The following is a 13,800-nucleotide window of genomic DNA, read 5'->3' as shown; positions in this document are numbered from 1 at the left end:
TGCACTGGTTACAGAGGCCAAGCCTCTCTTACTGAACAAATCTGTTCCCAGCAGAACATTGCCCAAAACATCACACTACCTCCAAAGGTTTAACTTCTCTCATTGGTGCATCCTGTTGACCTCCAGGTGGAAACCTCTGCACCTGTTGCCTGATATACCCCACCCACTAACAGGTGCCATGATAAATCAGAGTTATTCAATTCACCCATTTGTGGTCATAATGTTATGCCTGATTGGTGTTTACCACGTAGAGTTTATTTGGTGCCAATCTGAGGTACAGACTAAATACTGGATGTCAGGATTTAGCTGCATCTTTTAGTTCTTTGTTCAGCCCAAACATCACAGAATCAATGTTTGCTTCAGTAAATGGGTCGGTTCTGTTCAGGTGTTCTGGTTTCAGATGAACTGAGCTTCTTTAACAGCTGTCAAATAAAGTGTGGAGTATTTAATTAACAAACAATAGCCTAAACGAGCTGAATTAGAAAGAGCTGCTACGAGTTTTCTTCCAACAAACTTTCAACCTCCAACCTTTTAATAACCTCCCAGAGCCTCAGTTCACACAACATGCCAGCAGGAAAACCAGCATCCGACGCTTAGAAATCATCATGTGATGCATGTAAAAGTATTATCTGAAGTGTTTTTTAATAAATCTTTGTAGTGTTTATATGATAATAATAATGTAACTTATCTGAAGTAAATGAATTAAATAGTGATTAAATATTAATTGTGTTGGCTGGATGGCTTCTCATCTATTGAAAGCAGAATCAAAGTTACATAAATGCCACACTGTGTGTTGGAGAAGGCCTCCTGATTCTTTAATAATCCAGTGAATGTCATTCTTTGCTCACACTGTGCCACACACTAGGAATCCCCAGTTCCCAACGACTAGACATGCAAAAAACCAGACTGGGCCAATTTTTCATCATATTTGTCTCCTGGCGCCCTGCTAAGTATGCCACCCAGGGCAGAGAGCCATATCGCCCATATTAATTACTGTGACCGCATGTATGAGTGCTTTTGCTACATACAAGTAACATGAATGGTCACATATGTAACAAAAACCTCACGTTTGTGACGTGCATGGACGTCTTTGTTTCTTCTTTGAAGCAGAAAGTAAATATATTATTTTAACATTTTCTGGTCAGCAGATTTAATTAAAAACCAGATACAAGATTAAACACATTTCAAGAGTTTTACCTTCACTCTTTACTGCTATGTTAAATGTTTATTGTACAACAGTTTTTCTGTTGCTCACAGCTGATCTGAGGTTTTTAATGTTATAATTCAGACGTTTTAATCCAAACAAACACATAAACAAATCTGTTATTTCCTCATAACACTCAGATAACTCTGGAAATGTTGGAAATAGACAAATAAATCAAAGGATTCTAATCCGAAACTGACCTCAGTAATTCATTACAGCTGATAACTTTTTATGTCTATGTCTGATCGGCAGATTCTGAAGCACTTTAATAAAAAATCAAACCTGGTTGAAGTGTGATTACAGAGGTCCAGTTCTGGTTCTGGATCAGCTGAAGTTAAAACTTCTGTAAATCCTTGTTAAAACCAGTCCAGATAAAATGTTCTGGTATCAGTCCCACAGGTTTAATGAAACTTAAAGATGATCACAGAAAAAAGAATGCACTTATTTTCCAATATCTGTTTTGGGTCCTGAATTGGTATTTAAAAAGGTCCAAACCAACGGAAAAACTGGTTCTGATCCTTTAAATTACAAACATAAAGCAGATCGATTCCAATCTTAATTCCTAAAATCAGAACGATCTTTAAAATTCCTGCTCAGAGTTTCTCCTCCAGTTGAAGAACATCCACCTGTCCTCCTCCTGGTGTAAATAGTTTCTCTCCAGGTGAAGGCTGCTGTCTGCAGCTGATCTTCAGGTTGAGTCTCACTGAGGAGAGAGGGAGAGAGAGAGACTTCACCTGCAGCGGGACAAGCTCGCACGACCCACATTTAAATAAAAAAGAGAGGGAGGGGCTGCAGGGAGGAGTAGGGGGGCTGAACACCTGAACACACCTGGGGAACAAACATGTCAGATCAGTGCTCCAGCTGCCTGGACACACCTGAGGAGATAGATTCAGACGAAGATGATTGTGATGAATCAGACTGATCTGAAGAAGAGCTGCAGGATAAAAACAGGTTTAAATCATTTAGAGTTAAAACAAATGAAAGCACAGAGCTTCCTCCTTACCTGGGAGACATTTGGTTCTGTGGTACCAGACTAATGTGGATTCATCAGGGGTTTCATATATATATATATATATATATATATATATATATATATATATATATATATACAGTACAGACCAATGGTTTGGACACATCTTCTCATTCAAAGAGTTGTCTTTATTTTCATGACTATGAATATTGTATCTTCACACTGAAGGCATCAAAACTATGAATTAACACATGTGGAATTATATACTGAACAAAAAAGTGTGAAACAACTGAAAATGTCTTATATTCTAGGTTCTTCAAAGTAGCCACCTTTTGCTTTGATTACTGCTCTGCACACTCTTGACATTCTGTTGATGAGCTTCAAGAGGTAGTCACCTGAAATGGTTTTCCAACAGTCTTGAAGGAGTTCCCAGAGATGCTTAGCACTTGTTGGCCCTAAATACATTTACATGACCCAGATCCTCAGTTACATTGTAATAAATGTTTTATATATGCAAATCCATGTTTGTTTTGAAACAGAATTTATTTTAGTATTGAATGATCCTTTATTTGTCCTTCTGTAGTGAAGTTTATATCAGCATCAAATTGATGGGCAAATGGAAGCCCACAGTGGTAGACTAAAGCAATTATAATAAAATTAATTAACTGCATTACGGAATCAATGGTTCACCCTTCCATAAAGTACATTAACACTTATACAAAATTTTTTTTTTATCTTGTCTACTGTTATGCCAAACAGGGAAGTGACACTTAAATATACACTGCTCAAAAATCACCATGTTATCTGCATACCTGATCATTGCTACATAATCAGTGGTTAAGATCATGAAGCTATGAATGAATTAAAAGTGGTCCCAGTATGCATCCTCGTGGCACTCCAGAAGATGAGTGATAGAGAGATTACATGCCTCCACTGTAATAAATCAACTAAAGAGAATGCAAAAACACTATTGTAGTCCAGCAATCTAATCGAGGCATTTTCTTTATCCCAGGATGATCAGCTGGATGGTTCAAACTACAATAAACTCTGAGAATGAAAATTCTTACCTTCGCATCTGAAAACTGCTTCAACTGAGATCGATAAATGTAGTATTCGCCGTTTGCAATCATACACTTCCTGTAAAGAAGGAATAAAGCCTCTCCTGCTTGTTTGTTGACGTATAGTTATAGATCCCTAAGAAACACCAAACTGTCTGGAAGAAAAATACTGAGATCAATCATAAATCTTAAAACAAACTCTGTCAGGCTGCCTATTTTGCTGTGGACATAACCTAAAGTCAAAAAATAATATTGTTTCACTGAAGCAAATCTTAAACTAGTGATAATAAAAGATAAACAAATTAAATTATATGATAATAAAGCCAGTTGTACTTATACTTGTGTTTAATTCACGAGCTGCCCCCTGCTGCCTTTCATGTAAGACGGCAGGTTTGAAGTACTGCCCTCTGCTGGCCGTTAGAGAGACGGCAGGTTTGAAGTACTGCCCTCTGCTGGCCGTTAGAGAGACGGCAGGTTTGAAGTACTGCCCTCTGCTGGCCGTTAGAGAGACGGCGAGGTTTGAAGTACTGCCCTCTGCTTGTCCGTTAGAGAGACGGCAGGTCTGAAGTACTGCCCTCTGCTGGGCCGTTAGAGAGACGGCAGGTTGAAGTACTGCCCTCTGCTGGCCGTTAGAGAGACGGCAGGTTTGAAGTACTGCCCTCTGCTGGCCGTTAGAGAGACGGCAGGTTTGAAGTACTGCCCTCTGCTGGCCGTTAGAGAGACGGCAGGTTTGAAGTACTGCCCTCTGCTGGCCGTTAGAGAGACGGCAGGTTTGAAGTACTGCCCTCTGCAGGTTTGAGCCTTTAGTGTCGTTTTGCAAACATCCAAAGCATGTTCATACAGGTTTACAGAGGCCCCTAGGCCCTTGAACCTGCTGTTTCTGATGTTGTTCTCAGCTCACTTGATCGCGTCACATCAGTGAGGGCTGTAACACGTGCACACGTTATGCAATGATAAATTAATCTCTGAAATGAAGCAGCAGCATGGGGAACAGGCTCGGTGAAAAACAGTAAAGCAGCAACCGATTGGAGGTCTGTCTATCTGAGGAATTCCCCATGTAAGCCCAAGCTCCGCCCACTCACCTGTCTCACTCTCATACAGGTGTGTGATGTCTTTCAGTGTAACAGTGGTGTGTACTATGCTGTAGAGCTGTGAAGTACGAACTGGGAAACATTAAGGAGCAGCTGTGATCTGAGATCTTTAAAGCCCAGTAATCCCAGTTTAAACATGGATGGGGATCCAGTCCAGCAGGCAGAGACATGCCTGAACTCGGAGACCTTGAGAGTCACATGACTGCGCCTCACTGTGGTCATGTGACCTCAGATGAGGTGGACAAGAGCTGCAAACAAAAACATGTTCAAAGTGATTCAGGAGCAGCGGTTGTGATCAGGAGCAGCAGATACACACGACATGAAATAATGTACCTGCTCAGAACCACACTGAAGAGTCCAAATCAAAACCTGAATTAAAAGGTGTGTCAGAACCACACTGAAGAGTCCAAATCAAAACCTGAATTAAAAGGTGTGTGTCTACAAAACTCAACCTTTTCTGAACCTTTCTTCAACCATGCTGAGGAAATGAACACTTTTAGGTCTAAAGAAGACAAAAGAACCATCCTGAACATACAGAACATCCGACTGAACCAGAAGGTCAAACTATACTTTGTGTGATTCATCGTTTAGACTTCAGATAAAATTATTTTAATAAACCAAAGATCCTGAAACAGAAACTTGTTTTATTAAGTTTGTGTCAACATGCTTTAAAATCAGTTTGATAGCAGAAACAGAAACAAAGTGAAGCTGTTAGTTTCACAGAGGAGATCAATAAGAAACCAGAGAAACTAAGAGCTCAATATTCTGTTTTTAATTAACTACTCGTGAAAGAAAACCAAGTCTTCACTGCAGAACTCCATCATCTCAGCTGTAAAAACCAAACTGAAGTCCGACATGGTGACCACCAGGAGGAGATAAAGTGCAAACAGTTCGCTGAGAAACTTCAATCTGAAGCCATGTGGAGCCAACAGCAGGGAGAGAGAGGAGGAGAGGAGGAAGACACAAACAGGAAGTGAGGTTATGACAAGCTGCTGTTGGTTCCCCTGGTGATGCCACTGTGACCATAACTGATCAATCTCTGATCCATCAGTTCATTGATCTATCCAACTGCAGCTCAGTGTGTGTGTATTTGTTGGTGGTTTCCATGGTAACAATGTTGATGCTCCACAGTCTGTATCCGAGATGCGAACACACACACACACACACACACACACACAGAGCGGCGTGATGACATAATCTCTACAAGCCCAGCGACTTGCGGACGATCTTCTGAGCCAGTTTGTAGAACTGCTCTCTGTCGTCGCGCCACATTTTAGACGCATCAACGTTCGCACCGCTCTCATCGTTTGGTTCTGGGAGGAGGAGGAGAAGGAGGGAGAGACATGGAGAGTCATTTATATTCCTGAATGTTTCTATATGATCAAATATGGCAGGCATGTTTGAAACCAATGACAGGGTTGTAACATGTTTAAATGTGTGATTTAAACCTGTGATGGGGAGTCCTGACTGCATGTCGAGATCGTTAAACATGTGAAGGACACGTGATAAACTCAAGCCTGTAATAAATATTGTGGAATTATATGAATCATGTGAAAGATGCATGTTTATTAAGCTGGGATGTCATGACAAACATGTGACCGGCGTGTGGTAATCATGTAACAGGCATGTAACAGATGTGTGTTTAATATGTGACAGGCGTGTAACTAACATGTGACAGGTGTGTAACTAACATGTGACAGGTGTGTAACTAACATGTGACAGGCGTGTAACTAACATGTGACAGGCGTGTAACTAACATGTGACAGGCGTGTAACTAACATGTGACAGGCGTGTAACTAACATGTGACAGGCGTGTCACTAACATGTGACAGGTGTGTAACTAACATGTGACAGGTGTGTAACTAACATGTGACAGGTGTGTAACTAACATGTGACAGGTGTGTAACTAACATGTGACAGGCATAAATTAAACCTGCGTCAGGTTGGAAATAAGTATGTGACAGGCGTTTTGTAATAATGTAACATGTTTGTTATAAACAAATGACATCCATATATAGAAATACTAAGTTGTAGCGCGATGGAATGAAACCTATGATGTTATTGGTATGTGTGTGATCAGCATGTGTGTGATCAGCATGTGTGTGATCAGCATGTGTGTGATCAGTACGTGTTTATCATGCATCGGGTCTGTAATACACACATGGCAGGTGTGTTTAATTTAGCTAACATGTTAATCATGTAAAAGGATCATGTGATCGGTGTCCTGCTCTACCTGCCAGCATGCTGACCACAGACAGCAGGATCTTCTCCACGCTCTGGACCGGACTCCACCTCTCTGCGCTGCTCTCATAACCCATCGGGTCGTCACCGGGTGCATGAAGGATGGAGATACAAACCCGGCCATCTGGATAAACTGAGGAGGAGACGAAGAAGCAGAACCTCCATTCAGATATGTGCAAAGATGAAAAAGAAGGTTCTTGTTTTGACAGTCTGACTCCTGCCTAGTGTCTCAGAGATGTTCTGCTGGATGGAGGATATTTGGTGTATCCTCATGGGGACATGTGACAGGTCAGAGCTGGTTTTTTGGACTCTGCGTCCTTAGTGGTACATCATGTTTAGAACCCAGGTGAGGCAGAACTCTAATTCACTCTGCTCTCATAAACAGCTGCAACAACAGGCATCCAACCAGCAACCTGCTGGCAGGCCAGGGACTGTCACCTGACCTTCCTCACCTGGATCTGACTCTGGGGGTGTAGCAGTCAGTGGTTCTGGTGAACCCAGCAGATATCCAGATAACTAGTTCAGCCTCAGATCCGATAAGACGTTATGTGATGTTTTCTAGATTCTGATTGGATGAAACATTCCACCTTGATTGTGCTCCACCTGTTTACCTGTATGGACCTGGTCACTGCTCAGAACTTTCTGGTTGATTAAACAGAACATTTCTGGTACCAACATTTAGTCTGTACGCAGACAGATTCACTTTGAGATATCAGCCCAGGTAGATGCCACCTGCCCGTCCTCACCTGCAGGGACCATCATCCAACTTAATGAACAAACTACAGCTGGATGTCTGCAGCAGCTCTGGTTCTGATTGGACCCTGGGCTCAGTGTCTTCTCTGTGTTCAAACTGTTTCTTCTTCATGTGTTTTATCCCTGCAGGGTTGTTGGTGCAGGAGCAGAAGATACAGTTGCAGCAGAAAGTTCAGGGTGGGGCCATGCTGGTGGGTTGATGATGATGGTAGAGAACATGATGACGGGTCAGGACCGAGCGCTCTGTCCTCTAATCAGAACTCTTCTGAGCCATGACATCATGGCTCCTGCCCACTAATCACAGCGTTAATGACAGCACGCTAACGAGGCGTGTTCTGACGAGTCCGATAACAGGGTTCAGGTCAGACTACATGTCTTAGAAACTGTCACCTGACTGGTCATGTGACCAGCTGTTTCTGAGCATTTAAATCTGCTGTCAGGGTGGGGCTGAGGGGGCGGAGCCTGTGGGTGCAGCAGGGGGACTCACTGTTGGGGTGAAACATGTCGCAGGTGAACCTCATCTTCGGAGGACTGAGAGGATAGTCAGAGGGGAAGCTGAGGACGGCGGGAAACACTCCTCCTTCAAAACACGTGTCCTCTGGACCCCTGAGACACAAACAAACAACATAAACAACACAAACATCATGGCTTTTAGACCCAGGTAGAGACTGAGAACATGGAGATGCTGCAGGGGTTTTTATGTAAGTGAACCCAGTGTCCGTTTCTGATCACGAAATCCTGAGTTATGATCAGACAGGAAGTTTGAATATCTGATCTCAGATCTTCCTGCACTTCTTCCCTGATCTTTTAACTGCAAGTTAAACCCGACTCTTCATCCATCAGTCAAACTGATCTCTGGTCAGATATCTGCTCATCACCACATCCTCTGTTTATCAGGACAGCAGCTGGACAGAACATGGTTCTGAACGGACCCTTATGATGTCCTCGTTGGTTCTAACTGATCTGAGGTCAGAGATGATTCTGACTGAACATAAAACACATCTACAGATCAACAGCATTACTGATCCGAGTGTTTCACCTCATCTACAGGACGTTAGGAACAGAGAAATAAAGGAAGGACATCACATGACGAGGGACAGGGACTCAGGTATAATGACAGGTGTGCCGTCTCAGTGATGTCACTGCAGAGAGAGCAGGTATGTGGACTCTGACTGCAAATGAGCAGCAGGGAAAATTAAAGGGCAGACTGAAGCTGCTGTCACGCCAGCATGGAGCGCAGTAGCATCTAATGATGGTGCCTTCACTGACATCACGGTCCCTGCAGCGTCTCCTGTCAGAGCTGCAGCAGGCTGCAGTGATGATCAGAAACATGTTTCCAGAGGATGAAGATGAGCTGGAAGTGTGAAGATCTCTGATTCAGTGAGCTGGTCTGGTCTTAAAGGAAAAGATCAGGTTCTGTTTCCAGATAAGTTCTGCTGAGACGCTACAAGCAGTAATCATCTTACCTCCAACAGAGACCGTTGCATTTTCCACATCCTGTCAAGTTAAAATCACAACTGTTCATTTATTTTATTCGGATTTCATGAGAAGTTTTCTTTTTGTGAATTAGCTCAAGCTCAGATTGGATGGAGAACATCTGAGAACATCAATTTTCAAGTCTTGCCACATTATCTTATATGGATTTAGGCGCTGACTTTGACTGGGCCATTCTAACACATGCATAGAGCTCTGGCTGTAGGTTTAGACTTGTCCTTCTGGAAGCTGAACTTCCATCTTGGTCAAGTCTTTAGCAGCCTGTAGCAGGTGTTCATCCATCTTCCCATCATCTCTGACAGCTTCACTGTCGCAGACAAAGAAAAACATCCCCGAGACATGATGCTGCCATCACCGTGTTTGACTGTGGGGATAATGTCTTCAGTGTTTTCTTCCACACAGTGTTTTGCACTTAGGCCAGAAGGGGACATTTTGGTCTCATTGGACCAGAACACCTTCTTCCACATGTTTCTATGTTCCTTACATGTCTTGTTTCAAAATGTAAACAGGTCTTATTATGGCTTTTTATTAAATGCTCTCTTCTTTGACTCCTTCATGCACGACTCAACCAATCAGTGTTACTGTCGACTGATTCTTCCAGCTGAGCCGTGGATCTCTGCAGCTCCTCCATCACAAGCCGTTTATCTGCTTTTCTAGTTAATGCTCTCCTAGCACCATCGGTTTAGGTGGACTGCCACGTCTTTGTAAGGTTTGCATTTGTGCCATCTGCTTTCCACCTTCAAACGAAGGAGCTCTGTGAGATGTTCCCAGCTGGGGATAAAGTTTCCACTTCAAAATAATACACCACTTTGTGTTGACAAATGACATACAATTTTATCATGATTTTAACAGCTGATCTGAGCTGGACACAGATTTCTGACTTCTTCAAACCGACTCGGACTCATGTGGGTCACATGTTCTGTTATACTGACACGTCTCTGGGTGTTCGGGTTTGTTCCGGCTGAGGAGTGACTGTCTGCTGGTGAGCAGGGACACCTGCTGGTCAGAGAGACACATCGCAGCTGCAGCAGCTGACTCACCAACATGAGTCTGAGGTTTTACAGTCAGGGTGGACGTCAGATAAAACCTGTTTGGGTTCCATCAGAATCGGTTCTGCTCGGGTATCTCAGGAAGATTCTCAGTGAGAATCAAAGAAAAAGCTTAGTTTCTGTTTTAATGAAAGCTAACAGAAATAAGTACACAACTTAATGGTGGTTTCCATGGAGACGACCAGTCTGTACTCACATAATGAGCGCCTCCCATTCGAAGAAGTTCTCCTCGTTGGCTGGACCTGCAGAACAAACAGAGGAGAAACTGGATCATGGTCATGATGTCCTGTTCTGATGCATCATTAACAGAACCAGTTCTGTTAGCCTGACATCCTGAACCAGAGATGTTTCACACATCAAACTTTCAGTACAGTGAAAAAGCAGGATGATCCTCAGGTCTGGAGAAATTCTGATCCAAACCACATCGACAGATTACAACAAGATCTGGATCACAGGCCAGAAAACAGAAAGAAATAAGGCCCGGGTCAGAAAGGTAAGTTCTGATCAGAGTACCAGGTTACAGATGTTTATGGGTAAAGACACCAGGTGGGTTTCAGTCAGAAACCCTGAACAGGATTTAAACGGAGTTCTGAACACCGAGCTGACAGAACCACTCAGGTGTTCAAATGTAAAGGTGGAGCTGAGGTGGGGTCCAGTCTTACCTGCAACAATGCCTTCAGGTGGGTTCAGGGTCAGCTCTGAAAAACAAACACATTACAGATGAATCTGGATCACAGAGACACACTGGAGAGAAGGTTAAACCAGAGTGACACCAGTTTAACGGGCCAAAATCAACAACTCAAAACGGACACATTTTAAATGAATTAATTACCTCCTCAACAATAAACTAAACATGTAATATTTGAATGAAACAAATAATCTTATTTTTTGTGGGAAAGAGATCATCTTGCATCCAAATCATAAAAAGGATTTCGTAGATTTTCCTTCTTAAAAGAAACTTGGTTTCCAAACCTTTTGGAGCGTTGACTGATTTTTATTAGCTTGGCCCAGAAGAATAATGTCTATTCTCAGCAACCAGAACAGGATCTGGGTCACACTTCCGTTTAAACTGCTTCCTACATTTAGAAAAGCAGGTTTGGACCCGAACCCCCAGGTCTGCTTTAGAGTAAAAGTCGCTGGATATTTGTGGTTTTATTCACTATGAAATAATAAAGCAAGCAAAAAGCAGGATTGTCAAACCAAGAATACTTTATATCTCATTTTTTCCACTTAATGATGATTCTCTAATTAAAACTCAATGTGCATTAAGAGTCTGTGGGTCAAATATAGAAAAGCATAATTGACCCCTGGGTCTCACTTTGGACACCTTGGTTCTAAATGACTGAAACTCATTCTGGTTCTGTTACCATGGTGATCTAACCAGGCTTAAAAAGAACCACTGTTCCTGAAAACTCAGACAGACTTTCAGCTCGACACAGGCAGCTAATATAACTACATTTATGTTGATAATGTAAAAACCCGGGTGTTAAATTCTATGTAGAACCGGGTCAAAGTGTATCGTCCCTGTTAACATTATATTCTGCCCTATTTTCATTGTTGCCCCAGGGTTCTGGTTCAGTCCATCCTGCTGTTAACCCTGGTCCAGTCCGGACTCCCTCAGACCAGAAATAAGTTGCAGTTTCCTGAAAGCTTGATCCTAGTTTTCCTCCACTTGGTTGAATGTTTTTACACAGAATAAAACACTTCAATAAGGTCCAGATATTAATATGTAACTGATGTCCCTGATTGATTTGGTTTTGATTATAAAATGAGCGACACCTAAAGACAGCTGCCCATACTGATGGGAGACATGTTCATACAACTGGTCCTCCATCACTGAGGTTACTGGGATAATTGACTCTGTCTGGACTGGGTTGTTTGTGAAACCAGTCTCCTTTGTCTCATTTATTCTGAATAACTGAACCGTCACGTTTTAAATTATCGGAATAAAACTAGAGATGTACCACTCAGCCAGAGATCTTCTCCTGGATTAGCAGATCAAATAATGGAAAATCTGTTTTCTTTATTTCCTATTTATAAAATGATTCCAAACCAAGAAAACTCATCTTGCTTTATTTCTAAATAATCAAACAGGATGTTCTTTGCTGTGCTGAGTTACACAAGTAGACAAAGGTTAGAACCAAACTTTGTGATTCACACATGGGTCTAATCTGGTCATTTCTTCATTTTCTGTTGGGAATCTGGATTACTGCCTTTATCAAGGAACCTCCTCCTTGTTTATGCGTTATAATCCCTGAAAAGAAATGTGTTAAATCAGAATTAGCAGGTCAGTCTCAATGAATACAGGAAACTGGTCCCTATGAGGAAAATTGGTGCTTTTCTAAGTAAAAACATGATTTTCAGTTAATTCCAGTCCAACATGCTTTATTATTCTGAAACATGTTAGAACACAAAGCCAGTTTACAGCTGACATGTCCACTCATCCCAGTCTGTGGGTCTCAGACTGATCAAGGAACCGTTTACAGAAATAGTTTCAACTTTCTGAGGACGTTCTGTGGTGGCCACACAGAACCTGGAGCAGCAGCTGACCCCAACAAACTGAACGCTAAAATAATAATAAAAATAAAGGTTTGATTTACTAAAATGATCAATGTCAGATTATGCTGCAGCAACTTTATGTTCAGGCTTTTTACAGCATCTTTACCAAGCTGCCAATAAATCTGGTGGTGCCTCTGTTAATATATAATTTTCCTTCACTCATAACTTTCTTCTTCTATCTTAGCAACAACAGACTCCATTATTCTTCATAAAATGAAGAACATTATAAGAACCCTGAGCATCCTCTTCATCAGACAGTCATACAACAACGGTGTCTTCAGTCAGAGGCTTCATCAGATCTGCTGGGAGACGGACCTCTACAGGAGATCCTTCCTGCCCACAGCCATCAGCATCTAATATGAGCTACAACATTTTATTTCCTTTTAGGATTAATAAAGTGTTTTTGGAAGTATGGCCTGAGATCAACGAAATAATAATTAAATAGTTTTGTTAGTATTGTTTTCTTGAAGAAAGAAAACGTTTACCAACAAAAACCGGATCTTTAATAGCATGGCTCTGAACAGCTGGCAGTCGGACTTTAACAGTTCTTGTCAAGCTGAGTCCATCAGAACCAAGCTGGATTCAGAACCCCAAACATGCAGATCATCAGAGGGTTAACAGCTTAATTTAGTTACTGGTTAGTTTTATAGTTTTTGATCATTCTACCACTCGTAACTTATTGTAATGTTTTAATCTCGGTTACATAAACAGCCAATGAAGAAGGTTCTAGATGGAGCTGACCAGGCACAAGAATAAGTCCAAATGCATCATTTTGCATAATGTTAGGTCCAGATAAATGACGCCGAATCAATTAAACTGTTCGGTTTTAAACAGATTTCATAAACCTTTAATCTACAGTGTCAGATTAAAACCTTAGAGCATAGAAACTGTTAAAGCTGTAGATTCTGTGGCAGAGTTTGGTTCAGCGGAACTTCCCTAAACTCGGGTTTAGGCCGCCTGGTAACGGCTTCCCCACCAGCTGGAGCTTCGGTTACTCACGTTTGTATTCCGCCATAAGCCTCTTTAACGCGGTGCCGGCCATCTTGTTTCCGTAACACAAACAGTAAAGAAAAACTACGAAATAAAAACAAACAGCTCCGAGCAACACCGATAAGACCAGGCTCAGGACTTTTTCACACGCTGTAAAAACAGACAGCGCCCCCTGCTGGTGCGGGACCACCTCAGAATTTCTTCTTCTGGTGTAAATGGCGGATGACAGATAACTGTAAATTGGATTATCGCCACCTACTGGACCGAAGTGGGGACAAGAAGTTAACGGAAATGCTAAAATATATAAGTTCACATTTTTATATATATATATTGATTTCAAAAAAGTTTTAAATTGTATCATTAAGATACAGCTGGGCCAGTGCTTCTTTAA

The 13,800-nt window shown here is 41.9% G+C and overlaps 1 protein-coding gene across 1 annotated transcript; it reads right to left on the bottom strand.

Annotated features, from left to right (window-relative positions):
* Positions 1-4,947: 4,947 nt before the first annotated feature.
* Positions 4,948-13,593, bottom strand: ube2g2 (ubiquitin-conjugating enzyme E2G 2 (UBC7 homolog, yeast)). The gene is made up of 6 exons (XM_047371111.1): positions 13,419-13,593; positions 10,523-10,558; positions 10,057-10,102; positions 7,805-7,923; positions 6,557-6,697; positions 4,948-5,636 (listed from the first exon to the last, which is right to left on the bottom strand). Exons 1-6 carry the CDS (start codon positions 13,459-13,461, stop codon positions 5,524-5,526), a joined length of 498 nt encoding a protein of 165 aa, XP_047227067.1. The 5' UTR covers positions 13,462-13,593; the 3' UTR covers positions 4,948-5,523.
* Positions 13,594-13,800: the final 207 nt, after the last annotated feature.

Source organism: Girardinichthys multiradiatus, chromosome 7 (genome assembly GCF_021462225.1).
Source record: "Girardinichthys multiradiatus isolate DD_20200921_A chromosome 7, DD_fGirMul_XY1, whole genome shotgun sequence".
NCBI lineage: Eukaryota > Metazoa > Chordata > Actinopteri > Cyprinodontiformes > Goodeidae > Girardinichthys > Girardinichthys multiradiatus.
This window is presented reverse-complemented; position numbering and strand designations above follow the sequence as displayed.